Source organism: Monosiga brevicollis, genomic scaffold, assembly GCF_000002865.3.
Source record: "Monosiga brevicollis MX1 MONBRscaffold_29 genomic scaffold, whole genome shotgun sequence".
Lineage (NCBI taxonomy): Eukaryota > Choanoflagellata > Craspedida > Salpingoecidae > Monosiga > Monosiga brevicollis.
The window spans coordinates 169,643-197,215 of NW_001865066.1; the positions used below are offsets into that span (position 1 = coordinate 169,643).

At 55.3% G+C, this 27,573-nt stretch overlaps 7 protein-coding genes across 7 annotated transcripts; 3 read left to right on the plus strand and 4 right to left on the minus strand.

Annotated features, from left to right (window-relative positions):
* Positions 1-141: 141 nt before the first annotated feature.
* MONBRDRAFT_38647 (uncharacterized protein) lies at positions 142-3,704 on the minus strand (the record flags this gene model as incomplete). The annotated part of the gene is made up of 6 exons (XM_001749306.1): positions 142-746; positions 1,059-1,129; positions 1,422-2,156; positions 2,318-2,570; positions 2,769-2,870; positions 3,691-3,704. 6 exons carry the CDS (start codon positions 3,702-3,704, stop codon positions 572-574), a joined length of 1,350 nt encoding a protein of 449 aa, XP_001749358.1. The 3' UTR covers positions 142-571.
* A 1,470-nt stretch (positions 3,705-5,174) lies between these two features.
* On the plus strand, positions 5,175-7,220 carry MONBRDRAFT_28836 (uncharacterized protein; the record flags this gene model as incomplete). Its single annotated transcript, XM_001749237.1, has 10 exons — positions 5,175-5,297; positions 5,400-5,473; positions 5,590-5,701; positions 5,803-5,862; positions 5,950-6,077; positions 6,187-6,429; positions 6,528-6,624; positions 6,777-6,827; positions 6,902-6,988; positions 7,083-7,220. The coding sequence occupies 10 exons, from the start codon at positions 5,175-5,177 to the stop codon at positions 7,218-7,220; spliced, it is 1,113 nt and encodes a 370-aa protein (XP_001749289.1).
* A 232-nt stretch (positions 7,221-7,452) lies between these two features.
* On the minus strand, positions 7,453-9,377 carry MONBRDRAFT_38648 (uncharacterized protein). The gene is made up of 5 exons (XM_001749307.1): positions 9,147-9,377; positions 8,881-8,943; positions 8,650-8,740; positions 8,325-8,522; positions 7,453-8,175 (listed from the first exon to the last, which is right to left on the minus strand). Exons 1-5 carry the CDS (start codon positions 9,294-9,296, stop codon positions 7,889-7,891), a joined length of 789 nt encoding a protein of 262 aa, XP_001749359.1. The 5' UTR covers positions 9,297-9,377; the 3' UTR covers positions 7,453-7,888.
* A 643-nt stretch (positions 9,378-10,020) lies between these two features.
* Positions 10,021-13,608, plus strand: MONBRDRAFT_38649 (uncharacterized protein; the record flags this gene model as incomplete). Its single annotated transcript, XM_001749238.1, has 6 exons — positions 10,021-10,093; positions 10,195-10,265; positions 10,369-10,499; positions 10,632-10,725; positions 12,142-12,560; positions 13,449-13,608. The coding sequence occupies 6 exons, from the start codon at positions 10,021-10,023 to the stop codon at positions 13,606-13,608; spliced, it is 948 nt and encodes a 315-aa protein (XP_001749290.1).
* A 428-nt stretch (positions 13,609-14,036) lies between these two features.
* MONBRDRAFT_11461 (uncharacterized protein) lies at positions 14,037-15,882 on the plus strand (the record flags this gene model as incomplete). The annotated part of the gene is made up of 2 exons (XM_001749239.1): positions 14,037-15,138; positions 15,377-15,882. The coding sequence occupies 2 exons, from the start codon at positions 14,037-14,039 to the stop codon at positions 15,880-15,882; spliced, it is 1,608 nt and encodes a 535-aa protein (XP_001749291.1).
* Positions 15,883-18,271: 2,389 nt separating this feature from the next.
* On the minus strand, positions 18,272-23,584 carry MONBRDRAFT_28839 (uncharacterized protein; the record flags this gene model as incomplete). The annotated part of the gene is made up of 15 exons (XM_001749308.1): positions 18,272-19,756; positions 20,294-20,883; positions 20,960-21,003; positions 21,101-21,263; positions 21,377-21,509; positions 21,581-21,755; positions 21,850-21,944; positions 22,040-22,109; positions 22,186-22,256; positions 22,407-22,534; positions 22,657-22,792; positions 22,932-23,009; positions 23,114-23,203; positions 23,301-23,381; positions 23,477-23,584. The coding sequence occupies 15 exons, from the start codon at positions 23,582-23,584 to the stop codon at positions 18,272-18,274; spliced, it is 3,447 nt and encodes a 1,148-aa protein (XP_001749360.1).
* A 399-nt stretch (positions 23,585-23,983) lies between these two features.
* MONBRDRAFT_34054 (uncharacterized protein) lies at positions 23,984-26,024 on the minus strand (the record flags this gene model as incomplete). The annotated part of the gene is made up of 5 exons (XM_001749309.1): positions 23,984-24,537; positions 24,710-24,877; positions 25,033-25,241; positions 25,309-25,560; positions 25,682-26,024. The coding sequence occupies 5 exons, from the start codon at positions 26,022-26,024 to the stop codon at positions 24,124-24,126; spliced, it is 1,386 nt and encodes a 461-aa protein (XP_001749361.1). The 3' UTR covers positions 23,984-24,123.
* Positions 26,025-27,573: the final 1,549 nt, after the last annotated feature.

Here is a 27,573-nt window from a genome sequence, read left to right on the forward strand (position 1 = left end):
TATTTCTGCTTGTTGAATCCGCACCTACCTTTCCCGGGCCACGCCGCTGCGAAGCCGCGACCCTGTCTCCCTTTTTTTCCCCACATAAGCGTGTATTGAGAAGTGAGGCGAGACGATTTGAAAGCAGGTTTAGTCGACTCCAATTCAAGAAGGGAATGTTTGTCTCGACTTGATTTGCCTTGGGCAAAGTCAAGTCTTGACTAGGGTGAAACGAACATGGGGGTGTGGGAAAGGGCATAAGGCAAGAGGCGAGGTAGAAGCCGGAACACGGTGGGAGGCAAGGCAGGGACAAAAATGTGCAAAACATGCGCTTTCTCCGCGTGGTTCGGGGGCCGAAGGAGAAAGCACTAGCGTCACTGACGCGCAGAACACCCGCGCAACAGAAAGACAGTAGACAAGTCTCGCTAAGAGGCTGTCGCGCTCTGTACCGGCGGATAAACTATCAGGAAACAAACAAACAAGAGGTCTTGCAGAACACGAGTCCTCGGTTGCAGGAGTCTCATGACGAGCAAGAACATGTAATAGCCCGGGAATTTCATTTTTTCTTTTTTCTTTTCTTGGTTTTCAGTCGTCATTTTTCATCATCAATCTCTGTCACTGCTGTTGTCGTCGCCGCCAAAAGTGTGATGGTCGTCGCCGTCAACATGCATTGGCATCCACCAACAGGATACTGAAAGCCGTTGCCTGATACAAGGATCTCGTTGAGCTGGTTGGGGCAAAGAAGCGGTGGCACCGAAAAGACTCCACTACAAACATCATCGTCATCGTCATTGGTGTGTCCCAAGTGCTTCCTCAACCCAAATTGTCAGCAAGTCATCACTTGCGCCAGACAGCAGTTCCGCGGCAACGGAAAACCGCCTTAGGCCTTGGGGGCCGAGCGCGCAGCGCCACGGCCACCGGGAGCGCCGCCGGCACCACGGCCCGTACCGCGGCCACCACGCGCGCGACCACCACGGCTAGTCAAAGAAGAAAAGGAAATTTAAAGAAATGCGAGTGAGCTCAGGTCCGGACCATCAAGGGGCAAGGTAGCTGCTTAGAGTAGAGTGGGAGGTGTTTACCTGCGACCACGTGGGTCTGATCGGCGCTCCTTGCGCTCCTGGACCACGAGGGTCACATTCTCGAGCTTCAACTGCACACACGCCAGCAGCAACGAAGCAATACCAGGGCATGAGCGTGGTGAACCAGTGCCGCGGGGAGTACACACTTGGTTTCAATGGACAAAGACCAGAAGCAAATGTGTGCCAATTGAAAACAGATAAACGGCGGACGCGCACGAAATGAAGCCGAGGCGGAAACAAGTTCATACGTCAGCTTCATCGGCGTTCTTGGCGTTTTGAGCATCGGCTTCGGTGGCAAAAGACAAAAAGGCAAACTTGGGGGTGGGGCGGTTCTTGTCGTGAGTTGCAATCACATCCACACACTTCCTGAGTGCCGCTCTCGGGCACATTTGGAATGTAAATGCCATGGCTCAAGGGAGCCTCCTCGGCCTTGGTCGAGGGCTTGCGACCACCTGAGCGGGGAGCACGCGTGCGATCACCATCTGTTGCCTCATCGGCCGCGTCAGCAGCGGGGGTTGCGGCATCGGCAGGAGCGGCAGGCTGGGCAGCGGCGGGAGCAGCAGCGGGAGCCGTCTTGGCAGCAGGGGCAGCACGGCGAGCAGCAGCCGCAGGAGCCGCCGCAGTGGTGGACTGGGCAGGCTGGGCAGCCGCACGGCCAGCCCAAGAGAGCGTTGCGGCAGGAGCCTTGGGTTCCGGGGCAGCCTGAGTCTTGGCGGGCTCAGAGGCTGGAGCCTTGGCTGCCTGAGGCTTGGCGGACTTGGCAGTCTCAGCCTGAGGCTTGGCGGACTTGGGCGTCGAGTCGGCTTGAGCCTTGGCGGGCTTGGTCTCCTTTGGAGGCTTGGCCTCCTGGGCCTTGGCGGGCTTGGTCTCCTTGGCGGGCTTGGCCTCCTGAGCCTTGGCGGGCTTGGCGGCAGGGGCGGCCTGCTCAGCAGCGGGCGCAGCCTCAACAGTGGGTGCGGCAGGTGCGGCCACATGACCGTTCATGACCTGCTCCTTGGCAGCTGGGTGGGCAGCCGGCACGGTGGGCGCAGGTTCATCCTCCTCCTTGAGATAACGGAACATATCGTTCTGGATGGCGTATCCCTGCTGACCGACGTGCTGTGGATGGTTGGTGGCAAAGACAGGGGAAAGAAGGGGATCAAAGGATGAGGCATGCAAGACTTGAGGAGAAAAGAAGCAGACAGCATTCGCAAGCTTGGCTCAGAAGAAAAACAAAAACAAAAACGAAAAACGCGCTGGACACTGGCACTTTGTCACACCTTGAGAACGAAAACCTGAGTAAACTTGCGCTTTGTGGCCGGGAGCTGGGTTGAGTTGGCGCTGAGCCAGCCCAGGACGTGAAGGACAACACCACGGTCAATGGTCATCTGAGCGTCAAGGTGGGAGACCTCTGTACGAGGCTTCCAGAAGCCCAGATCTTTGATGACCTGCTTGATTTGATCAGCCGAGTGGACAGGCTTGATCGTATCGGCCTCCTCACCATGCACCATGACGGCATCATGCATGTAAAGCCTGCGAGGTGGGCGGCATCGGAGAACAAGTGACGTGGGGGGGGAATTTATTTTTATGACAAACAGGGGAGGAGAGGGAACAAATGGAACGAGAGTGAGAAGGGCAGAATATTCAAGAACGATCGTAGCCGAAGCCGGGCTAAGCACGGCTGCTTTTGTCTCGCGGCAGGTGGTCAGTAACGGATGGGGTGGGACTGACTTGACGAGCTTATCAGCGTCCTCCGCGTGCTCATGCAGAGCCTGATAGTACGTCTTGACAAACTCGTGGCCAATGGCCAGCGCCAGCTTGAGGTTGGATTCCCTGTTGAGGATGTGGTTTGAACCAAGAATCGCGCAAAAAGGATGAGCATTGACAGTAAAAAAAAGGAGGGGAGAGGGGAGGGTTGGGCTACTATAGATGAATCACGCATGCTGAAGAAAAACGACGATCAACCACAACACCAACGGCACAGTTCGTGTGATGCAAAGGGAGCGGTAAAGCAAGGCAAGTGATGGAGATTGTGGCGAGTTGAATCAGTGCGCCAGGTTTGACCTCGCCCCCAGTCCGAAGAGAAGTTAAAAAAAAAAAAAAGATGAGGCAGCAACAGCCGTCTCAACTGTAGCACCAGGACTTTGAAAGAAAGAGAAAGAACGAGAGGAGGATAAGGGGACACAGAGGACGAGAGAGGCTCGGAATGGGCCGAGTCTGGCCATCACTGGCTGGACAGCGACGAGCGTCGCAACTCAAGATGCTTCACTTCACCGCCCTCCCAAAAAAAAAAAATCTCGAGGCAGTCGAGACTTTTATTCTCCCTTTCTTTCTCAACGGGCAGAGGTCCAGGAGGAGGAGATGGGAGAGGGCAGAGGAATGAATGGTTGTGTTTCTGACGACACGAGAAAGGCCCTTGGACTTGGGATCTGGCTGTCCCCGCTGGCGCGCGAGGTCCCAAACCAGCCAACGCACACACAACGATGGGGCACGCTGATGGCAGTTGAAGCCATAAAGCCGAGGGAGGGGGGACCACACATACACACCCTCTCCGCCCCTCTCACACTCCTCCACCACCACCATCAACACCGTCCCATCCAGGACCAGAGACAGCACGGCACAGCGTAGAAGCAGACCGGCGGGAGGCACTTACGAGGTGGCCGCCATTGTATCCTGTCCCAGTAGCGAAAGAAGATCACCCGCGCGTTGAGAGAGGAACAACCAAAGTGTCTGTCTGCCAGAGAGAGAGAAAACGAAAAAAGTGCATTTGAGTCGAGGCCACTGAACACACTCACTCACTCACACACTCACTCTCTCTCTCACACACACACTTCCTTTATCCTTTGTGCTTGTGACCTCGTTTCTTTTGTTCTCAATTTCTTTTGTTCCCTCTCTCTCGCTCTCTCATGTAATTCTTTTGTTCTTTCTTTTACAATTCTTTTGTTCTCGATCTCTTTTGTTCTCGACTGATTCTTTTGTTCTCTTCTTTTGTTCTCTCTTTCCTCTCGCTCTCTCGCTCTCTCGCTCTCTCTCTCTCTCTCTCTCTCTCTCTCTCTCTCTCTCCTCTCTCTCTCATATCTTTTGTGTTCGCGGGACCTCGAGCGTTTGGCGGCGGCGGCAGGTCTTCAGAAAGCAAAAAAAAAAGGACGACGAGGTTCATCACCTCGTGCCTTGGCATCGAGACAAGCTCGTTCAGAACCATGTGCACATGGGCGGTCCAAGTCTTCAGCACACCCCACACAACACAATCTATCGAGCTGTTTAGCCATTCAGATATGAACGTTACAGGCGCCCATAACTTCTCATACATCACAAGCACTGGCGCCTAATCAGGACGCTCTCTCTCGCTCTCCCTCTCTCCAGCGGTTCTTTGAGGAATCATCACACGATCATTAAGGCCACGGCACGGCCAGCAGTCGACAGCAGTTGATCCTTCAATCTCACCCACCTGCTCAGGCGAGACGCTGCCCCCGTCGCATGCCACCCGCCGCCACTTTCTGCCTCGCTTCCTAACATCCGCACCTCGCTCTGCGTGTGTGTGTCTCTCTCTCCATCTGATCGATCGGCATGCGGGCAGACCGACCAAGTGTAACTCTGGATCACATTCGGTTGCGTTCACTCGCTTGGCGCTTGCAAGCCATCTTGCAGAAAAACGGCAATCGCTGCCACGTGGTTTTTCCGGCCTGACCTTTACAGGCAATGTCCTCTTTTCTCCTTAATGCTGACATCCGGAAAACGACATACTTAACTACATTCCTCTAAAGTAAATCGTCGTCTCAACGGCTCTTGTCAGCATTGTTGGCTCAAACAGCCTGACAACCGACCAGGAGGTAAATGAACGATTCCACACACTAATCGCTGATTTGTTAACCGTAAAAGTCTAAGTTTATGAAGAAACATTTCACGTTTGTGCAGTTGGAAGCTGCGGACGATCGCGCTGTCACTTCCACTGCCGCCGCCGCTGCCGCCGTCGCCGCCGCCGCTGTGCTGCTGACGCGTTGCTGATTGTTGGTTGTAGTGTTCAGCCTGATCGAGCCAGAGGTCGAGGGCGCGCGGTAGCGAGGCCACAATGGAGCAGCAGTGATCACCTGCGCGCATGCCAAGCACGCACGCTGTTGTTAGCGCCACAACGCCATCATGCAGTCCTGGAACAAAGTCCGGACACCCCTCCCAACCTCCGTTTATGCCCCGCCGCCGCCCCGTCGTCGCATTGGCGTCATTGCCTTTATCATTGCCGTCTCCCTCCTTGCCGTGCTACTGGTTCGATGTTGTGTCCTCTTGCCACCACCCAGGCACATCGAAGCTCCCGGTGGACGCGGCCGGCTCATTGGGAAACCGATCTCACATGCTGCCGCCTTGCAGGTCAGCCAACACGCCCCGGCCTCCTTGCCGCGAGCTACCGTTACTGGCAAGGTACCTGCCGTCGGCTTTGATCGGTACGTGTCTGCGCTTCTTGGCCTCAGCCTTGTCTTGCTTATCCACGACCCCTTCCAAGGTAGCTGCCGAACCTTCTTCTCAACACACCCAAACTTGCTTCGTGGTGTGAACACAGCTACAACGATACCTATCCGCTGACCACCCCCGTACAGCTGCCTGATGGGACTCGGCGCTTCCGCCTTGCCCTCGTGGCTGATCCCGACAAAGCCAGCCAAGTTTCCTCCTCTGTACGCTCCTTGCCAAGCCCGCCGTCCTCCCGCCACCATGACCACGTGCGCGCACACACCGCTTGGCTGACATCGCAGCTGACATACTTCTTATCGCATAGGCCTGGGAGAGTCGTCTCCTTCTAGCCACTCTCACCCGCAGCCCTCGTGGCGTCTACTCGGTAAAACATGTGCACCCACCTGCCGACAACCACCTCTGAAGCCATGTCTGAAGAAATGCTGTGCCCAATAGATTGAATTCGATCCAGCTGGCCCCCGTCGTCTTCAAGCCTCGCTCGCCGCCAAAGGCCGAGGCGCTGAGCTCTCTGAACTTCAAGTGTACAACGGTCGTGTACGGGCCCGCCTTTGTCAATGCCCTGACAACAGCGTGTCCTCGGTATGCCTTGACCACCACACATGTGCTTGCCTCGATGACAGCTTTACACGGTTGACGATCGAACCGGCATTGTCTACGAAATTGTGAACTTGCAACGCCTTGTGCCCAGGCACATCCTCTCGGATGGCAACGGGGTCTCGAGCAAGGGGCTCAAGGCCGAATGGATGGCCGTCAAAAACCGCCAGCTCTTTGTTGGTGGCCTTGGTCGTGATTGGACCACGCCCACGGGCGACTTCGTCAATGCCGACCCCAAATGGATAAAGGTCATTTCCCCCTCGGGAGCTCTGTTTCATGTCAACTGGACCCTCAATTACAACGCCCTGCAAATTGCCGCTCAAACGGGCATCAACGGGTCGGTGTTGCACCCTTCTCCTTTCCCCCTTCTCCCTTCCAGCCGACATTACTGGCCCTGTGCTGATATTGTAAATACCCAATGCCCCCATTTCACAGGTACCTGTGGCATGAGGCTGCCACTTGGTCGTCGTATCTTGAGCGCTGGGTCTTTTGCCCTCGTCGCGTATCCAATCAACCCTACGATGAAAACCTGGTTGGTTCTTGGCTCATTGATCATGGCCAATCACGCCGCCCTGGCAACCAAACCTGAACGCCCAGTGTGTGTTTTTTTTTTTTGTTTTTTTTTTTGGGGGGGGGGGGGGGGGTTATTTCATTATTTATTTATTTTTTTTTTTTTGGTTCTAGGACCTGCTGCGCGGCTCCAACCTCGTGCTGACAGCGGATGAGCACTTCAAGGTAAGCCTTCTTTTTGCTGTTCATATTTTGCAGAGTGCACTTGACTCGGGGTGCTTCTCGGTGCCATCCCATAGACTGTGACGACCATGGCCATTGGCCAGCGCGTCCCGGCGCGAGGATTTAGCTCGATCAAATTTGTGCCTGGCTATGATGGCTCCGAGGTGAGAAGGAGGACAGCATGCTCTGTCTCAGGCATGCCGTTGCTCGGCTTGATACCTTCCCTCAGCTCACCATCATTTGTTGTCGTGTCCTTAGCTGATTGCCCTCAAGACGGAGGAGTTTGCCAACGGCACGCGTAGCTTCCTGTCAGTTTTGGATATTGCCTCTGGCACCGTGCTACTTCCTGATCAGCTCATATCCCAGGAAAAGCTGGAGGGCCTCGAGTTTATCTAGCTCCATCAGACCATCAAGCCCATTTTCCACATCTAAACATCTTACTCCACTTTCTTTTTTTTTTCTTTTTTTCGTTTTGGTTGTTTGGAGGCCGCATTCGGTGCCGTTCTGAGAGCGCCGCCTTTCGCCTGATGTTGGACACCACATGTCGGTGATGGGCATCCCCAACATTCAATTCGATTCTCATTCCTGACGTGCTGACCCGGCACAAGTTCGATTCTACCAAGTGGATAAATTTTTCCTTCGATTTTGGAGAAAACAAAGACACTGGGGAGTTTGTTGCTGCGGCAAAGTGTCTACAGCCGAGCATAAAAAGAAGAGAGAAAGAAAAGAAAAAGCACAAAGGGAGCACACCGTGCCTACGATAAGAAATGGAGAAGCGTTGTTGCGATATGACCAGGGCCGTTGTCGCGGTGGGTGACGAACACCATGCCGACCTCCTCTTGTCGGAATTACAAAACTCCAATGGCTTGACCGACCAAGGGGTAATAGGAGCACAAGCGCAAACAAAAAAAAAGGGGGGGGAGAGGAGACGAAAGGAGAGGGAGACTAGGAAAGAGGCATGGTAAAAGGAAGGGATGGACCAGGCAAGACTAACAAGGGGGCATGGAGGAGGTAAGGCCCCACATGCCTGTGGCCCAGCCTCGAAAACCGCCGAGAAAAGCACATTAGAGCTTGCCATCGGTGCGGAACTTGTGAGCACCATCCACGGGCTCTGAAGTCAGGGCAGTCAGACCACCCAGAGGCTCGGCAGCCTTGCGGCCATTCTGGGGACCAGGCTTGGGGGTCTCACCCTTGCGCAGCGCCTCAATGATGCGATCCACGTCGGCCAACTCCAAATCCTCGTAGTATTCGTCGTTAATCTGGATCATGGGGGCGTTGGAGCAGGCTCCGAGGCACTCGACCTCGAGGAGCGTGAACATGCCGTCCTCACTCGTCTCGCCGTTGTGCAGGCCTGCAAGAGATCGATAGGAGAGAGGACGGTCGATGAGGAGTGACATGAGCAAGGCCGGGGTAGGATAGGCATAGCACGGTCCAAGAGCCAAGAGCCAGGTCGGAGCGACGGTCGTGTGGCGCGAGAGGAAGGCGGAAGTCTGCACGCACCAAGCTTCTTCTGAAGATGCTCAAAGATGTTGTAGGCACCGCGAACCATGCACGGCGTGGTGGTACACACTTGAACGTGATATTTGCCGACGGGGTCGCGGTTGAACATGGTGTAGAACGAAGCCACCTCGTACACACGGATCTTGGGCATCTGCAGGACGCGAGCGACCTCATCCATGGCGGAGATGGGCAACCAGCCTGATGCGAAGCAAACCAACAGGTGAGACCAACAGCAGATACGGTGCTCTCTTTCTGTGCGCTCACGCATGTGTATGTGTTCCAAGAACCGTTGCGCAAAACAAGCAGAAGCGTGCTGCGAGCGTACCGCCGTATTGGCGCTGGGCCAGATCCAGCACGGGAATGCAGGCGGCGGCACGGTGGCCGGGCGGGAACTGAGCAGTGATGGCCTCGACCTTCTGTTCTCGGAGGAACATAACACACCGGAGAAGGGGCGTAAGGTATTTGAGCACATGGGCGAGAAAAGGCGCCTCAGCACGAGATGGGATACTGCAGAGGTGCGTGAGCACTTTGGGGGGAGGTAGTGCCCACAACCGACCTTCATGTTCTCAGGCGTAAACTCAAAAGCGATGCTCGAGTTGTTCTTCTCAGTGTCACGGTGCTGTGCACCGAAAAGAAGGGAGTTGAGAGGCAGACAGACAGACAGACGTTAGCCACTTCCCGAAAAGGGACGGCATTGACATTACACTCACGGAAACCAGACACAGTGCTCAGGCCGAGGCCTTGCCGGGCTGCACACCGACAGACGACCAGGAGCAAGCAAGCGGGCAAGAGACAGGGAGCGGGGGGGCTGCAACGACTGACCACAAAGAGCTTATCACCGCGCAGCGGGGCTGCAGCGTGAAGTAGGCGACGCTGTGCTGCCACGGCAGTACCCACACGACCAGCCTGCGCACGCATCATGTTTCCGGCCGATACGGCTGCCGTTGCCGCCTTGATCATGGAGGCTGCCATTCTGTCGGGTCTGGCTGTCTGTCGGTGTGAGAGAGAGAGTGAAAAGAGACGAGCGCGGGTCAGAGATGGAGTCGATATGCCTCAAGGGCCAAGAGGGATGGATGGGAGGTGGAGAGGCGATGAGAGATGTAGAGGTGGAGATGTTCTCACAAGGCGGGACCTGTAAGCAGGAAGCAGAGGTGTAAGCAATTGAGGAGAAAGCTCTAGAGAAAGCAGCTATCGCAAGTGCTGGTACAGAGAGACGATACCCACACAGAGACAAAAGAGTCGAGCGCAGCGTGAAGCACCGGCCCAAAGGTAAAACAACAACACGACTCAACATCGTGTCCCTTCTTCTCGTCACACATACCAAGTGTAACAACATTCACACTAACAGGTATTGGTCGTTAAAGTGTGAAAAATGTTACAGTATCTCATCGACCCGGTTAGTGACCATCAGAGAGAGAGAGAGCGCGCGAGAGAGAGAGAGAGAGAGAAAAATATTCAGAAAAGGAGATCAACGAGTGCAAAAGGGCAGCGCGGGGTGCTAATGCGAGGCGGGCTGTGGGATGTAAAGGCCGGCCCTTTCCACCTTCTCTCTCTGTCTGTCTGTTATGGGCTCGCTCACTTGCTTTTGGATCCATCTTCTGCTCTACTCGGTTTGTTGCTTCGCTGTTGCGGTGTGTGGCCGGTCGCGTCGCATGGTGCAGATCAGCAAGCGCTTCCAAGACAGTTTGCAAGCATCATGGCGGCCAAGCTCAAGGAGCTGCAGTCGCAGCATCAAAAGATTATTGATGAAATCTCGAGCATCCAGTCTGGTACGGCTTGTGCTTTTTTTTTCCCCCTTGGCTTGGCTGCTTGTCTCTGCATGACCTCATTCGACCGTGCCCTTCTGGCCGGAATTGGGGGTATCGAGCAGAAAAGAGCAAGCATGTGACGACAATTGACCAGCTCAACACCCAGCTAGGCGAGAACAAGCTTGTGGCTCAGGTATCCCACTTGACAAGACAATTTGGACGTATTGACGGTGATGGGGACCCCTGCCCCGCGCCACACTGATTTATGTGTCATGTGCTGGTTTTCAACGCCTCAGGAACTGGATCTCGTGGATGAGAGTGAGGAGGAGGTTGTGTTCAAACTCGTAGGCCCAGCCCTGCTCAAGCAGGACCTGGACGAGGCCAAGGCCAATGTGGCCAAGCGCATTGACTACATCACCAAAGAAATGTCCGTGAACCTTTGCTCTGTCGCGCCAACCGCCGGGCCGAGCCGCTGCTCGCGCTCTGTGTCTCCGTTGGTGGCTTTGGTGACTTGGTTGCGCCGCTTGACCTTGACATGCCTCAACCTTTGATTCACTAGTGAGCGTTACACAAAGCTTGTAAAGGACTGCCAGACCCGCGAGGAGGCGGCCGAGCAGAAGGAGCAGGAGCTCCGCGCCAAGCGCACCGAAGCCGTATGTTTGCAAGCACAAACTGCACCCCCTGCTTGCTGGCCGAGTGTCGAGCCGTGTCTCGTGCTCTCATTGTTGCCCATGTGCCCTCATTGTGGCCTCCTTGGTCTGGTTCCGCGCTTCGACAGGAGCAAAAGGCAAAGAAGTAAATGGACCCCCGCCAAACCGATCTCCTGTTTTCTTTTCTATCCTGTTTTGCCTTTGAGAAATGGCGGCTCAAGCATTCAAAGAAGGGATGCACCCTCTGCCGTGGTCCACTTGATGCATGCCGCAACCATATCACCCAAAAAGTACTAAATTCAAATTTTGTCTGCATACTTTGGATGGAACAAGGCCACATCGACTCCTTTGGGTGAAGCATTGGTGGCGCATGCCACCACAGCCATTGCCTCCTCACACCGAGCACACCCTCCCACATCACAACCCTTGTCTAGATGAGTAATAACCACCACACATCAGCACACTCGCGCGTGTTCAAACTCAAACTTTCACACACACACACACACACATTCATTCATTTGCCTGACACTTTTTTCGCTCTCTGAAGGGTGGGCGTCAGCGCCCGATGGCTTGACGGGGCGGACGAATGGCTGCTGGGGAATGTGGATGTCTTGGACGCCAGCATGAGTAACCATACTCCCACCGCCACAGCGCGGTTTTTCCACGAAATGGCCCACTATGACGCCCAGTTTCGCCCGATCGCGCATGACTTTGCACCCGAAAGCACACGTTACCTCCAAGCCCTTGTTCAATTTGCTTGGCCCTGGTGCCTCGTGGCCTTGGTGGTAGTCCTACGGTTCGTCACCCGTCACACGTGCTAAAGTCGAGGCACCCGTGGCATGTCAATCCCTCGAGCCCTCACCGCGCCCCCGCCCCTGGTCCCATGTAGCGCTGCAATCAAGATTTGCTGTTGCGGTGGATTTCGGCCCAACTTGAAGCTGATCACGCCCCCACGACTGACGAAGGAACGAGTGGCCCTCGTCCTCACCATCCTCCTTGGGTTGTAAGCTGCTGCACCCAGCGGTCTCGCGCATTGACGATGTCCCTCCTGAATCTTGCATGCATTGACGGGCCGCCCTGTTGCTCTGGGAAACAACAACAACAGGATTGCTGCAGCCATTGCTTTTGTGGGCAACCACAACGTTGAACGCGGCGTCCGCGAATTGTTGAATGCCACCAACGATGCGCAAGACGAGCTAATTCATCTACAGGTCACGGTGAGCAATACCTCTGATGCGGCCGTTCGCCTCGAGACAGCCGTGGAGGCCACAACCTGGCCAACCGAGGTGCGTACCAGGGGCTGAGAGCGCGACACCGCTCTTGTATCGATGAAAGCTCTCTATTTGACCTCATGACGCATGGAAAATCGTCATTGGGCCTGAACCTCGCTTGGCTTGCTGCCCAACTGTGGTTGCGTAGCTGGTAGATGAGCTGAGCTCGGGCCTGGGGCGCGTCCACTTGGAGCTCAACACGATTGTCGTGGACATGAACGAGTATGACCCAACCTTTATGAACAAGGATATTGACCATTACAACGCGCTGCGGGCTGATATTACGCTTGCCTTCTCCGTCACCATCACCGTGCTCGGCGTATCTGCGGGCTTGGCCTACGCTATGGCGTCCCGGCCCTTTTCCAAACTGTATGTCCAGCTGAACCATCACGTGGCGCTGGCCAGCGCAGCGCAACTCATTCCTCACTCCTGTCGGGCCATGTCTTCTGACGTGGATTGCAGGGGCGTTGCACTCCTGTACTTGGCCTTTACCGTGTGCTTCTTCCTGAGCGGCGGCGAGCTGGCCCTGTCCGTGGCCATGAGTGACCTCTGCTCCGATCCCAACGAGTAAGCCCACACGCTACACCCAAAGCCTGCTCGCGAACCCAAGATCCTACCACACTGACGCGCGGTCACATCGATGCCCGGCAATGTTAGCTACGCCATGAAAACACTCGACTCCAGCATTGCCAGCTACTACATTGCGTGTGCACCAACCGCGGGTGTGTGTTTGTTTGTCACCCCCACCGTCGCGTCGCTGCTCTTGGCTTTTCTTGCCGGCTGTCGAGCGCTGCTCTGACCAAGGCTGGATGGTGTGGCTTGTGCCCATGATAGTGTCGCCCTTTGCTCGGCCTTTCAACGACACGCTGGATTACATGGCGCAGATTGATGCTCTGCTGGCTGCTGCGCCGGACGACCCAAACAAGGTGCATGAGGGCCGGCCATCAATGGCTGGTGCAGTTCTGGCCCTGTTACTTACCCCTTGGTCCCTTTCCGCTCCCGTGCTGCCGACAACGAACACGTCAATAGGCGCTCATTGAAGGAGAATGGGCTGCGCTCCATGTCTCGATACAAGGTTTAAGCTCAGTGGTGACGTGCACTACGTCCCACGAAATCTACGTGCGCGCCATCGACGGCCTTTGTGGTGCTGGCCTGTAAGTCACCATGCTCGTGACTCAACGAGGCGGGAGTAACCTCCCCATTCACATGTCTGCTTCCATGCATGTAGCCGTGGCCTTGCACTCTTGCTTGTATCGCATGCACTGGCGGGCACGCTGGCGCTTGGCAGCTCCCTGCTACTGACGAGGCTTTTGCCCAGCCTTTCCTCTGATTTGTGAGCAGCCGTGATATTTGCTTGCGGCACCCGTATAATCCTGCCGTCGCACAAGGGTGCCTTTGCACCGTGGGCACTGCTGCTTCTCACATGCTGGCTCGGTCTTTTCGGTCTTTTTGCAGGGGCTTTTACCTTGCTGAGAACGAGGAGCGTGAACGTATGTCACCTGGTGTGGGCGAGCTGGCTGGACTTGGTTCGACACCACACTTGCCTCACCCTCGACTGGTGGCCTTTGCCTCTAGGTCTGATTCGCACTCCTTCAACACGGACCACCACATCTGAAGTTTTCATTTGGTAGTTTTTGCTCTGAGTTGGCAAGGGGAAAGCGCGTTCCTAGATCGAGTCAAAAGAGCTCCGTAATAATAACAATTTCCCGTAATTTTTTTTTTTTCTTGCCGCCGTGCGGCAGCCGTGTATATCCCAGCTTTTGCAGCTGCCCGTGGCTTGCTTTATATTCAGCCCGCAAATCTCATTTAACCCGGCTATGGCCCCCTCCCTGTCTGGGGTGGGGTTGTTGCTTTCCATGACAGCTGACATGTGCATTAAAATTTGCTGATGTAAAAATTTAAAAATTTAAAATTTGATATTGGTTGTCAAGACCCGCACACACACACACACACACACACACACACACACACACACACACACATTTCTCTCTCATTCCGGCGCCCTCTCATCTCTCAACCGCATCGGCATCGGCATCGGGCAGGATGGGGGGTCATGAGTTGATGGGGCCTGAGCGGGTTGATGAATTACTGGGTATTCAGACGGTGAGCGATGGGTTTGCCATTGTGGATCGTGCCTGTGAGGCCATTGATAGAACGGCTAGCGATGCGTCGGCCACGGCCCATCTGCTCGCGCGGGGCACGCAGGTGGTGGAGCACCTGACCCGTGTCCTGCGACCAACGGATGAGCTAAGCGACCTGGATGGCGTCGTCATGCTTCTCAATTACCTCTTTGCGGTGGGCACAGACGAGCAAAAGGCGCAATTGGGCCGGCTGTTCGTGGACCACATTGCAACGTACCTTCCCATCCTGCAGCGGGCCGTGGAAGAGGATGGAATAGGTCCTGAGCTGGTCACCCTCTATTCCAACGTCATTGGCTTTCTCGGGCATGACGCATGCGAAGATCAACTCAACGCTGACTTTGTCGCCGTCATGCACCAGTACATTGCTCGCTCCACCATGGGCCGCAGCCCGGCTTACCTGGCCCTGGCCAATCTGTACGGGCCCCATGAGCATGCCTCCACCGATCTTTCCGGGGCTATTGACGACGTGATGAAGGTGCTGGACGCGGCCGTCAAGAATGTCGAGTATGGCGAGCGTGAGTGGAGCATTGGGGCACCCCTCAAAGCCATTGCGAACCTCAGTACCGCCGACACCAACAAGCCCTTGCTCTGGGGCAATGCCAATTGTATGGAGAACATTGCCCAGTGCCTGCGGCGCAGTGACAGCGAATGGTTTGGCGGCGAGTCGGCCAAATACCTTCGACTTGCTCGCAATTCGGGCGTCGAGTGCCTGTATAGCATGGCTTTCAACTATGACGTCGTCGGGCGCATCCCTGATGCTGTGGCCTTGATTCAGCGCCAAGTCAACGATCCTGCCAACGCCGTCGACCCAGAAACGCGCCACACTTTGGAGGGGGCCCTGTCTTACATCCAGGCCAAGACTGCCAAAAGCAAGCTGACCGCCGCCGCCATCCCCACGGAGCCTTCGCTTGCCACCACCGCCACCCCTCCAAACCAGCCAGCAACTTCCGAAGCGCCCACCCCGCTAGCTGCGCCTGCGCCGGCACCCACGCCTGCCCCCGGGGGTCAGCACCTCATGATCTCTTACAATTGGGGCCACCAAAACATCATGCTGTGCGTTACCTGCCTGCTTGCCACGCCTGTATCCCGTGAACCCCTGTGAGCCGCCACGCGCCAACACTGATTGTGCACTCGCTCTCTAGGGTGGCAAAGAAGTACCTGGAGTCGCGTGGCGTACGCGTGTGGATGGATGTAGATCGTATGACTGGCAATATGCTCGACCGAATGGCTGACGCCATCGAGGGTGCGGCGGTCATCCTCGTCGGCGCCTCGAGCAAGTAAAAGAGTCTGGAAACTGCCACGCCGAGGGCAACTACATCTATGATGCCAAGAAAGAGTGTCTTTTCCTCAAGGTTCAACCTGGCTACCGACCTGATGGCTGGTTGGCCATGCTCATGAGCGCCAAGCTGTACGTCGAGCCCAAGCCCGACTACGAGCAGGATCAATCCTGGCTTGCGATGGTCGAGGAACAACTCAAGCTACTTGGAGTGTGGCACGCGATTGGTGGCGCAAGCGACGGCACTGAACCTCCACCCCCGGCCCCGAGTGCCCCAGCTGCCCCGACCCTGGGCCCTGGCGTTGACGAATTGCTGGCAGAAATTCGCGCGCTGCGCGAGCAGGTCACACGCCTCGAGAGTCAACTCACCACCGTGCAAGGCCAAGTCGAAACGCTAGTCGAGCAAGCCGAAGACGCGAATGACAAGCAACAGCCGGGCAAGAAATCGCGCTTCTTTGGAGGCTCGAAATGAGCGGCCTTGACCAGAGCATGTGAGCATATCATACCTCTGGGAGCTGTCTGCGCTGTTGCTAGACGCGCTTTGAGATGATCTCACTGCATTTTACCAGACCAAGCCTGATTATTCCACCACCATATTATACTCTAATCGATGATGTGAGCATATTAGTAAGCATCAAACAGGCCCTGCCGATCGTTAGAGATGCACCCAGATATTAAAACACCCGTGACTAAGAGTTCCGACTCATTAGCAAAGGTAGCAGGTCAGGGCCAAGCTCACACACCTCACATCATGCTATCCAAAAGGTGAACCGAGCACGCACTGACGCGCTGTATCATACATGACTAATCACATCCCAATCCTGCCAAGCTCCAGCACATCATAAAGTGAGAAAAAAAAACAAAAAAAAATAAAAAAATAAAAAAATAAATTCTGATAAAAGTCTGACTGTCTCTCTCTCTCTGATTTTTTTTTTTTTTTTTGAAGCGTTTTGGTGTGTGTGTGTGTGTGCACATCGGTCGTGCTTGGCGTTCTCGTGTGTGTGCGGGAGAGAGAGCGAGAGAGAGAGAGAGAGAGGCCGTGGCTGTGGCTGTGGCTGGCAGGTTGGGCGGGTGCCTGCGCGGGACGCGGCGGTTGTAATTTTGCGAGGAGCAAAGCGTGCGTTGGATCGACAGCATGACGACATACGGTTGGTCGTATGAAAAGGCCGATCACCTGGCTCAGGCGGTCGCGTCGTCTCGAAGGGTAAGAGTCATCCACTGTCTCGATGACCAGGCTCCTAGCTTGTGAGTCGATGCTTCTGTCTACACCCGACTAACATGTCTTCTGTTTCCGGGGTTGGTGTCACCACCCGTTCAGTTGGCAGAGAAGGAACCGACTGATCGGCTCAAGGCCAAGCGGGCAGCCGAACAGGCCCACGCCGAAAAGGTGCAGGCCCCGCAAGACAAGCGTGCCAGGTATTCTTGCCCTATCCTTTGAAGCTGCCCAACTCGTGTGACATGGCGTCAGGGTTGACCCCCTTGGGTCAAGTACACACTGGCATGCACGCGTTTTCATGGACTTGCTCATGGCGGCGATGTCGACAGAGCACGGACAGACTGCAAAATTTGGGTCGGCAACCTGACGCACCAGATCGACGAGTCGGATCTCTTCAAGTTTTTCCAATCCTTCGGCAAAATCCTCGATGTTCAACTGATTCGCGACGATGTATGCCCACGACTACTTGTCCATTCATTGCCATTGTCCATCACGGGCGCCTTTCTTACCCTCCTAACCCTCTTGGTCTCGTTCTTCTGCGACAGCTCGGCGGCTCCAAGGGCTTTGCCTTTATTGTTTTTGAGGAGCACCAGACAGGTATGTGACTGGTCCCAGTCTTGGAGGGAAGCACATCCTGTCACAGCCTTGCTTCTTCGTGCCCTCACCTCTGGACATCACTTTTGACTCTATGCTCTTCTCCTTCGGCTTGCTCAGCTGTGCACTGCAAGGATTGGTGCCGACTCAATCGTCCGGTACGGCGCTGCATCTTGTACCGGGGTCCTCTCCTCTTCCCTTTTCCCTTCTTTTTGCTCCTTGATTGCCTTGCGCTGTAACAATTCCTCACCCCAATTCATGTCACATGGTGTGCTTAGCATATCCGCGAATGCTCTCCACGCGTGGATTTGGCCGTTCGTCGAACACGCGAGGTCAGGCCTTGTTGGTCTGCAAGGCATGCCTCAATTCATCTTCTCCCTCAAAAATGCTTGTGTCGCCTCTCATATTGAGCATGGTCTATCCCATGTGTCTTCTCATCAACAGGAGCGTCAGGCAAAGGCCGAAGCAAATGAACAGAAAGAGTGCGTGGCGTCGGCCCGCCTCACTGCGATTGCCACGCTCACCTCACAAAACACTCACTTCCGCGTAGAGCACTGCGCAAAGCAGCCCTTGAAGACCTTGGCGTCAAGTGGGAATACCGATGGAACAACGAGGACGGGGCACAGGTGTGCGGGTTCTGCTTGTCAGCATGCTTGTGCCCAGTGACTGCACGCCGCAACTATCTACTCATACACCTATTGCCATCCAGATTTTTGGCCCGTTTACTTCAGAACAGATGGGTGGCTGGCAGAATAGCGGCTTTTTCGCCACCAATGTGTGTTATGCCCGTCAAGTGGGCGCCGGCGACGATGCCTGGGAGGCTTCCACTGAGATTCAATTCGATGATTTTCCATAGTGGCGGTCAGCGCGCCAGCACGCTTGCCGCAACCGCACCGGGGGCCGCCTTGTCTTGCTAAGGCTCCTGAATTCATTCAAATGCCATCATCACAAACGTCCCGCATCTTTTCTCTCTGCCAATAAGGAAGGCAGAAAACTGGATCACAACAATACTTTGCCACATCTCGGGCTCTACTTTAGGGCCCCCGGCTTTTTAGGCCGCAGTCTTCATGAGCGACCCGCACATGTGGAGTACACCGAGCTGGGTGGCCACGTGACGATACTCATAGTTGTCTGTGCGCTCCTGCCACGCTACTGACCCAACAGTGTGGCGCACACGAACAGCAAACTCGTCTAGGCTTTGGTTCGGGTCAGCAGACGGCTTGCGGGCGCGCAGCGCTTGGACAGCATGTTGGCACCACGTGGGCTTGAGCTGCTTGATGAAGGTGTCTTCAGCTTGCATGTCAAGGTCTTGAATGCGCTGAAATAGCTTTTCCAGCATGGGATCAGCGGTATACTGGCTTGGGCCGTCGCAGTTTGCAGCCGGTCCGTCAAGGATGGGTGCTTGCTGTTGACTCACGTTGAGTAGGTTGTAACATGTGGCTCGCTCCCAGCGCTGCGCATCATTGTCTCCGCTTGCTGACGGTGGGGCATGCAAGAGATTGACTTGCCATCGGTGCACGGGCATTTGCGGACCGGGTCGCTGATAATGTCGCCAGCCTTGGTACAGCTTTAGCTCGTGTTGAATGTGAGTCAAGGGCTCGGAGAGTGTCACGTCTTGGTTTAGGTCGTGGCGGGCTACGGCCATCCCAAAGATCACGGCTGTTATAAACAGACTAGCTGCCACCGCTGATGTAAGCCACCACTTGCTCCGGGATTGGGAGATCTGTGGCTCCGAAGCACGAGAGCAAAGACGCAACAGGGCTTCCTGACCTGCGACGAGAATGAAAGCCCAGCGCCAGTCCCATGCCATGAAACCCATGAACAAGGCCACGGTCCAGGTGGCCAGGCGACCCAAAATGGGAGGCAATGTTGCCACGTCGCTGGGCGCGGCCATGAGGGTGGGCGTCACGGCAAACATCAAGGCTGCCACGGTGTCCGCTGAGCGCCAGGCCTGGGTCAGCGCCGTGCACAATGATCGGGGTAGTACCGTGGGCAACCAGTCGAAGGCTCGGCCGTGGCGCGCCGATTCGCCAGCGTAAATCCAGCAGGCTGCTGAATCATCTTGCCAGGTCTCGGAGGACCAATGATGATACAAGGGGGCGGCGATGAGCACACTGAGCTGAAGAGCTAGAAGCAGGCGTGCAAAGGCGCGCAGCGACCGCACAACACGATTGTGCATGCCAGAACGGCCGACAGGCAAAAGCATGGTCGCTTCCCCGAGCACGTCCAAGAGAAGGATCCAGCGAATGGCCTTGTCTTCACCCGACGTGAGCGTGGAGAGAATCCGGTGTTGCCAGAACGTGCCAGCCAGGGTCACCAGCCGAAGGACCAGTCGCCGCCATGATGGGCGAGTGGCGAGACCTAGGACGCCGTGCAACAGGAGCAGAGCCGTGGCCAGTGCCAGTGCGCCTTGCGGCGACTGCAATGTGGCCTGCCAGCCAGGGGTGGGGCAGCTCCGCGAGGGAAGGGCAGCTTTTGGGTCCAAGCAGCTGCTGGTTAGCCTAGCGGCCAAGTGAGCAAGTGAGATCGGGCATTCCTGCTGCAAAAGAGGCACGCACGTTGACATATCGAGCAACCTTGCACACACCAGTGTACGGAGCCATAGCTGCTCAGCAGCTGGTACCACTCAAATGCCAGGAGAAGGTGCACAGCCAGCATGACGTCCCGCGAAGCGAGAAGCATCGACGCCAACACGACTGGGTCACAAAAAAAAATAAAAAAACAAAAATGCATGAAGCAAAAAGTCAAAAACAAGAAATTGTTTCGGTGCTTGCTATCTGTGTGTGTGTGTGTGTGTGTGTGTGTGTGTGTGTGTGTGTGTGTGTGTGTGCGTGTGTGACTCGACCCTTGGCGGGCTATTGGCGGCTAGAGATGAGCATTCAGGGTTTTTGGTTGACGGAAAAGGGGGGGGAGGAGTGAAGCTTTACGACAGCTCGAGTAGGTTGAAAACCCTTTGCGGTTAGTATGCGTAAAATTGAGATGGTCCGCAGCCAGAAACATCCAGCCTACGACAACGGGAATTCAGGAGGGGGAAGGAGCAGAGTTACACGTCACTCTCTTCTTCATCAGTGACCTTTGCCACTTCAGGCTCGGTGGCTTCGGGTTCGGTCTGGGTCACTTCGGGCTCAGTGGCTTCAGTCGCCTTCTCGGCAACCTCGGGCTCGGCAGCTTCGGGCTCGGCAGCTTCGGTCTCGTCAGCTTCGGTCTCAGCCGCTTCAGGCTCGGCAGCTCCAGGATCGGCAGCTCCAGGATCGGCAGCTCCAGGATCGGCAGCTTCGATCTCAACAGCCTCGGTCTCGGTAGCTTCGGTCTCAACAGCCTCGGTCTCGGCAGCTTCAGGCTCAACAGCTTCAGGCTCAACAGCCTCGGTCTCGGTAGCTTCAGGCTCGGTAGCTTCAGGCTCGGCAGCTTCAGGCTCAACAGCCTCGGTCTCGGCAGCTTCAGGCTCAGCAGCTTCAGGCTCAACAGGGCCAGTTGTGGCTGCTGCGGGAACAGTTGTGGGGGTAGCAGCCATCGCTGGCTCAGAGGATTGGGACTCTGACGTTTGGGCCGAAGTCGTGTGCAGGACTTCATTATCTGCAATGTCCGTCTCAAGGTATGCGTCGTTTTCAGCATCGTTGTCATCAAAGCAAACATTTTGATATTGTTCTTTGGGTTTGTGATCTAAATGTAGGCACGGTCGCGAGAGAAGGGGTGAGGTAACAGGCCGGTGGCCAACAAAGAGAATTTTGGCACGTACATGCATCAATCTCGGCATCCTCGTCCTCTGAATCGACACTCGTTCTATTGAGGCAAAAAATGGCGCCGGGCAAGGGGTGTGAGCTGCTTCATTGAACCAAAAAAGTTGCAGGTGAGGCATAAAGGACTGGCGACAACGAACGTGGCTTGCGCTGAGGTGCCGTTGGAGCTGTCTTGATCAAGGAGGCTCACGTCAGCATAACCTTGCAAGTGGCCACCCTTGGGCACGGCCCGCATAGGATCGACACTGGCATAGCCATCATTGTATTCGTCAACAGCCCGGCCTGCATCATACTCAACTTCGCCTGCATTCGAATGAACAAGAGAAAGACAAGAACGAAAGAAAGGAAGAAAGCAAAGTCAAAGGTACATGCTTTCAATGCGCGTGGGCAGCGCTCAGCGGGTGGGGAGCACGTACCACGAGCAGCGGTAGCCATGCCAACAAATGATGAGCCAGAGGATACAAAAACAATGTCGTCTTTTCGCAGTGTTTCTGGCACGGTGTGTTCTCCGCCAACCTGGTTGAAGATGCGCACGACGGGAAAACCAACCTAGCAAAAACGGCCAATGTGAGACAGGGCTTTGTCATACACACCGTCAACTCACAGTTGATCAAACTTACGCGCGGCGAGATGGCGGCCTTGACACCATCCAAGTCATCCTTGGGCACCTCCACATAAATGCCAGCAGCGGTCGATCCATTGCGGAAGACGCGCAGCGTGATGCGGCGCTCAGCCTCGTGTTGCTTGGTTGGGGCGCCTTGAGTGGCCTCGGTGGCCAAGCGACGAATGTCCTCTCTACATTTCCGCCGAGTAACATGGTGGCGGTGGTCATTACTAGGCCATCTGATTCAAGAGCACAGAGCGGTGGTCACTGGTCGGGTTGACGTACGGGGTAGTGATGGTCACAAACTTCTCATCCACAACTTGGCGGATCGCCTGCAGCCAGCCCTGCAGCTCATCTTTGGTGTCTGCAAACAAGAACAGCTGCGGGGTAGGCCAGGCATGAGATAGGGCGCGTGAAGAAGCAAAAAGAAGCTTGGTTGACGCTTTTGTTGGCGGCAGTTGGTGAAGAGACAGACCTCGCGATCACAGGCTAGAATCCCAAAGCAGTAGTTGGGGTTGGCCTGGGGATGCCATTGCACCACACATCTATCGTCGCAGCGCCACCCATGAGACCTCGTTGGACCTGTGCCACGAGCTAGCCTAACAAAAGTCCAAGCCTTACTTGGCACCCGGGATGACGGCGCGAACTTTCTTGAGGTTAAGCGAGCCCTGCTCCTTGTCCTTACCCGCGACCTAAGCCGAGGTTGAAATGATCGTCCATGTAAGCAAGCAAGTCAGAGGTACTGGCACGTGTGCAAGTGTGCAAGCGTGCAAGTGTGTGTGTGTGTGTGTGTGTGTGTGTGTGTGTGCGTGATGCGGCAGAGGAGTCAAAGGCAGGCGTACCGTGAAATAGCGAAGGTGACCATCATCGGAGAGTTCAAAAAAGCGGCGCTTCCACGTTTTGCGGACCCGGCCTTGCTTGGTCAAGTACCCACGGAACAGAATGGCACCCGGGTCTTCGTCTGCTTCTCCTAATTAGGCGTGCAATGGAGACACAGTTGGTTGTCGTCAGACACGGATTGAGCCATCACCTGGTAAAACACGTGGTTGGATGGCGCTTTTGAACACGAGGGTTCGCCTCGGGCAGACGGACCATGGCGCTGCGATGCAGCTGCTTTGCCCTCGGCGTTCTTGGCGCGCAGAATTTGGTTGAGACGATGGGCTTTGCTGGAAGCCTCAAGACTCAGCGTAATGGGCTCCGTGCCGTGTAGATTACGAAACATAAAGGGCTGGAAAGAGCAAAATAAAACCTGCCCCCAGCATGATAAAAAAAATGAGCTCAAGTACAGACCATGATCCCAAGCTAGCACACTATGTAGGTCTGACTGTGGGTGCAGTACATGTCAAGAACAAGCCAGTAGCACCCACCAAGTCGAAGAGGCTTTCGAACCATTGTGGCGTCGGATAAATGTTATACAACACGCGTTCGTCCTCGCCACAGATGACCTGTGCCACCCCCCAAAGGCGGTGAGCAATGAGGGTTTCTATGAGACATCAGGGTGCAGCCCAAGAGGTTTGCATAAAGCTGGCGGGTGAAAAAACAGTCACACCTTCAGCAGCACATGGCACACGCGCACGCCGGCTTGCACAGACAGCACGAATTCGCCTGGCTGCGATGCCTTTCGAATGATAAAGGCACCCTGGTGCAGGTTGGGCGCCGCGCACACGCCACCATGAGTCAGCGGCAGATGCAGATGAGGAGCAGGGTAGGTTGTTCCACACATGTCAGCAACAGACCTTGGGTGATGGAGCAAGGTACCGATCTGCCTGAATTTTGCCCCAGCGCAGCTTGCACCAGGGCTCATGAAAAACGTTGATCTGACGAAGCATACAGGGAGGCAGGTGGCACGAGCTTGATCAGCTCAAGGGGGCATATGCCCTCGTATGAATTTGCGTGAGACAACGCAGCGCACTACCTTTTTGGATCCTTGGGATGCAAAATGAATAAAGGCAGCGCTGCCCTTGTCCAAGTGATGGCGCCGCTCGGCATGCTGAGCGACCAGCGCATGCCAATCCGTCATGGTGCTGGTAAGCTTGCGAGAAAGACACAGCAGACCCCTGCTATTTCAAGTCATCGCGCACAGCAATGGGCCTGATGAGCCGACCACAAACCACATGAACCACCTGTCTCAAAGCCCATGAGTCCACCCGGTTGCCGTTCCGGTCCAGGGGGGCGGGGTTGTTGGTCAGTCAATACTCTTGACCCAAATCCACCTCGTTCATCACCCGACCCCCACCGCAAGCCAGCACCTCCCCAAAGTTTCTTCTCTCACTCATACATCCAATGCCCTCCAGATCCCATCTGGCCAACTCCGAGTCACATGGCGGCGCTGCCCTTTTTTTTTTTTTTTTTTTTTTTTTAAATCTCTTTCTGTGTGTGTGTGTGTGTGTGTGTGTGTGTACCTCGAAAAGTCGTCTCAACGAAAGTGTGTCAATTGTTTCAGTTTACATCGAAAAGTCCAGTTCAGAGCGGGAATTGCGTAAGCGCGCATGCCGGCAAGGCATGTGTGTGTGTTGTTTCTGCGACGTGCACTGCTTCTTGGCAGACAGGGAGCCGGCGTTAGGTCGAGGAGCTCGTGTTGGTTGGGTGGGGGTCAAGGCTGGCTCCGTCAATCTCGTGGCGGACATCGGGGGTCGTGGGTGGGCGTCGACCATAACGAAGGTCAGCCCAGGTGTAGAGGAGGGTGCCGGTGACCAGAAGGAAGAGCTGGATCCAGACTTGGCCCAGCGAGCCCTTGTCGCCATGCATGGGGAGCGGTACACCGAGGTAGTACCCGCCAGCCGAGCCAATGTTTTGAAAGAGCTGAAAGCCGGTAAAGGCGCGAACGGCATGTTCTGGCGCAAACATCTTGCCGATCAGCGCGTAGCACTGTGTGTTAAAGAGGGCATCACTGAGACCAAACCCAAAGCTCGCCATGTACGCAATCCACGACACTCCAAGCCATTCCGGCCCGGGCCCTGGCAGGCCTGAATTCTGTTCAAAGGCAAAGCGCAATGCAATCAAAAAAAGAAAAAAGAAAAAAAGAAAACCAATCGTACAAGCACAAAGTGAGCCTGCGTGCGATCATGTGAACGACAAACGGCAGGGTCTTGGCAATGGAGCTGCTGTGAGGCGGCAGCTTTTATTGGCATGTTGACGGGCTTACTTTGAGCATGATGGCCAAAACCATGGAGGCCGCATGGGTCAGCGAGGCCAACCAGAGGAGGGCCGTGCATCCGACTCGGTCTGAAAGGCTTGAGAGACCCAGGGCACCCACGACCTCACCCAAACCGGCAAACGCCAACACCATGCCAATGCTCTTTTGGGGCAACAACTATCCAGGGCGCAGCGGGCGCGTGGGACGCAAATCGCCTCGAATAAGTACCAATGCACCCCTTGACGTGTCAAGTTGACCGCAGATGCGAGGGTCAATGGCCAAAAAACAAAAAAAAACAAAAACAAAAAAAAAAAAACCATCGCGCGCTATACCTGGGGAAATTCGCCGCTGCGAAAGGCCATTTCAAGTCCCGTGAATATGATCAGGTAGCCCAGCGCCAGAAGTCGATTCGTCAGTAAGATGTCAAAAACTTTCTGAACCTCCTGCCAGACGGTCAGATGCTCGGCGGGGGTCGCGGGAGCCACGTCGTTGACGGAGGGCTCGGGGCCTTCATTGGCTTCGTCGTCCCCTTCACGGGTACCTGAAGAGTGGGAAGGTTGAAGTGAGGGCATTCGAGCGCCCATCGGGCTGGGTGTCCAGAGACATACCTATTGTGGTTTTCTCCGATGGGATGAAGAATAGGATGAGGACGCCCACACCGCCAGCAGCAGTGAGGGCCAGAAAAAGGCTTGCGCTCCCGTCAAGATGCTCAAAGATAAAGTAGGCAAACAGGTTGCCCACAATGCCACTCGCTTGGAAAATGCCCCAGAACATGCCGTTGGTGCGTCCCAATTCGCTAGGGTGAGAAGCCTTTGTGATGTACGAGCCCACGCTGACCCATAAGATGGCAGCGCCAAAGCCTGGCCCAAGGTGGATGAGGCACGGGGTGCAAAGCACACAAGTGTGTCAGAAAGAAAGCCAGCACCATGGTTTTGAGGAGGAAAAAAAAAAAAAGCAGAAACAAGGATGCTGATGACGTACCAATGATGACGGCGGCGATGAGCACAATGGCACGGATGGGATGGATGGTGGATCCCATGTAAATGAGATAGCTGACCGAGCCGAGGACCATGGTGCGCTTCTCGCCGAGGCGCTTGGCGATGTGCGGCGCCGTGAAGACAAAGACGCAGACGGAGACGTAGAGCACCGACAGGGACTCACTGCCCAGGCTGCCGGGCAGGAGGGAGGTGGCGTAGTTTTGCAGCGAGTTGAAGGCCAAAAAGAGCATGAAAAAGGCAACGCTCACGGCAATAATGGCCGACCATCGTGTGCGTGCGGGCGTGCTGCCGGGCGTGAGCAACGGGGCTGCTTCTCCGCCAGCCATGGCGGCGGTCAACGTCAGGAGTTAGCCACGGAGCGGTATGCACTCCAAAATCCAAACGAGTGCAATTTGTGGGCCGATCAGGCCGTTGGCTATCTCAGAACAGGCCTTGATTCAGGCGATCGTTGGTGTAGGTTGCTGCAATCATAACGCCCGCATACACCGCAATCACCAGCGCCACGGCCACCTACAACGGGCAAGGAAGCGAAAGCTTGAGAGACACGCAGCGTCAAGCCTCTCAACCAGGGCGAGAGCAAGCGCGGGCACGGGCGCGGGCGCGTGTGCGGGTTGATCTCTCTGAGTTCAGCCTGCTGCAGCACTTACCCAGCTGACCACGCGCTCCAATTCGCGCTCAGTCCACCGCATCGAGTATCAAATGCCACGCTCACGTCCCCGATTCTTCCAAAGAGCCAGCCCGAAAGATGGCCTCCAACCAACACTCCCAGCACCTCCCGTCTTTTCAGAACCCAGCCACGCCCAGCCCCAGGAACACCCAAGAAGACGCGCAGCACCGGCTCCCAGACGAGCCAACAAGACCCCAAGAACAAATTCCAAAAAAAAAAATTTAGAGAGAGAGAGAGAGAGAGAGAGAGAGAGAGATGCACACGTTGAAGGATGTACGACTTGACAATTGTCAGACATTTTTTTACAAGCCGTTGTTTCTCTCTCTCTCTCTCTCTCTTCTCAAACCAATTCTTTTCTCTCTCTCTCTCTTTTGTTTCTTTTTACAATCGTGAGTGACTTTATGTTCTTTCTCTCGACAGCTCTCTACAATTCGCTCTGTCTCTGCGTCGCTCCATTTATGAAAGGAGAACTTGATAAAGTCGATCTGACGAACACGCCATCTCTTTCCGTGACACACACTCTCACACACTCTCTCTGCCTCTCTCTCTGTCTGTCTCTCTCTTCAGTTTTTTTGAGGCGCGACCAACACAAGATGGTAAAAAAGAAAAAAAAAAGAAAAAAAAAAAGTCGTGCTCACGGCGGCTCATCGCACTTCATCTCGTCTTCCCTGGGTGCTCCTCTCCTGGTTGTTGTTGTTGTTGTGGCGTTGATACGTGCATGAATGCGGTTGAACCGGGTTGGGAATCGTTTTTGCGACATGTGCGCTGATGGACGCTCACGACGACGTGTGTCATGCGTTGGCTCTGTGGCGCGCGCGCAATGGCAGGCGGACTCTCGGTACAACATCAACAGCCAGCTAGAGCATCGTACGATCTGCCTCTCTTGCCACTTGTTGTCGCTCAATTGGTCTGGTCGCCAGCTCACCTCCATTACTTGGCCTGCCCTCGGTCGCCCTTGCCCTTGCCAGTGCAATCGAAATATGTCGGCACCGGTCACGCTGATACCACAAAATTGTACGGCTTAGAGCGTATCACATCCGCCTGCTCTGCCATCCCCACGAGCGCCAGTTGCCTGATGTATTTCTCATGTGCTTTGATGGGGGCATGAACGTAGCGAGTGGCTCACAAACCAGCATCGTGACACCTATGCCTCCATCATGGGACATCCCAACATGCTGGACCAGGTGGCCATCGTCGAGGGTCGTAGC

What these genes read in the sequence shown, in the direction of transcription:
- MONBRDRAFT_38648 (XM_001749307.1), bottom strand. Translation starts at nt 9,296, where the DNA reads ATGGCAGCCTCCATGATCAAGGCGGCAACGGCAGCCGTATCGGCCGGA. An exon ending in TTACGCCTGAGAACATGAAG is followed by an intron (nt 8,741 to 8,880) that starts GTCGGTTGTGGG and finishes CTCCGAGAACAG; the next exon opens with AAGGTCGAGGCCATCACTGC. An exon ending in GCATCTTCAGAAGAAGCTTG is followed by an intron (nt 8,176 to 8,324) that starts GTGCGTGCAGAC and finishes GATCTCTTGCAG; the next exon opens with GCCTGCACAACGGCGAGACG.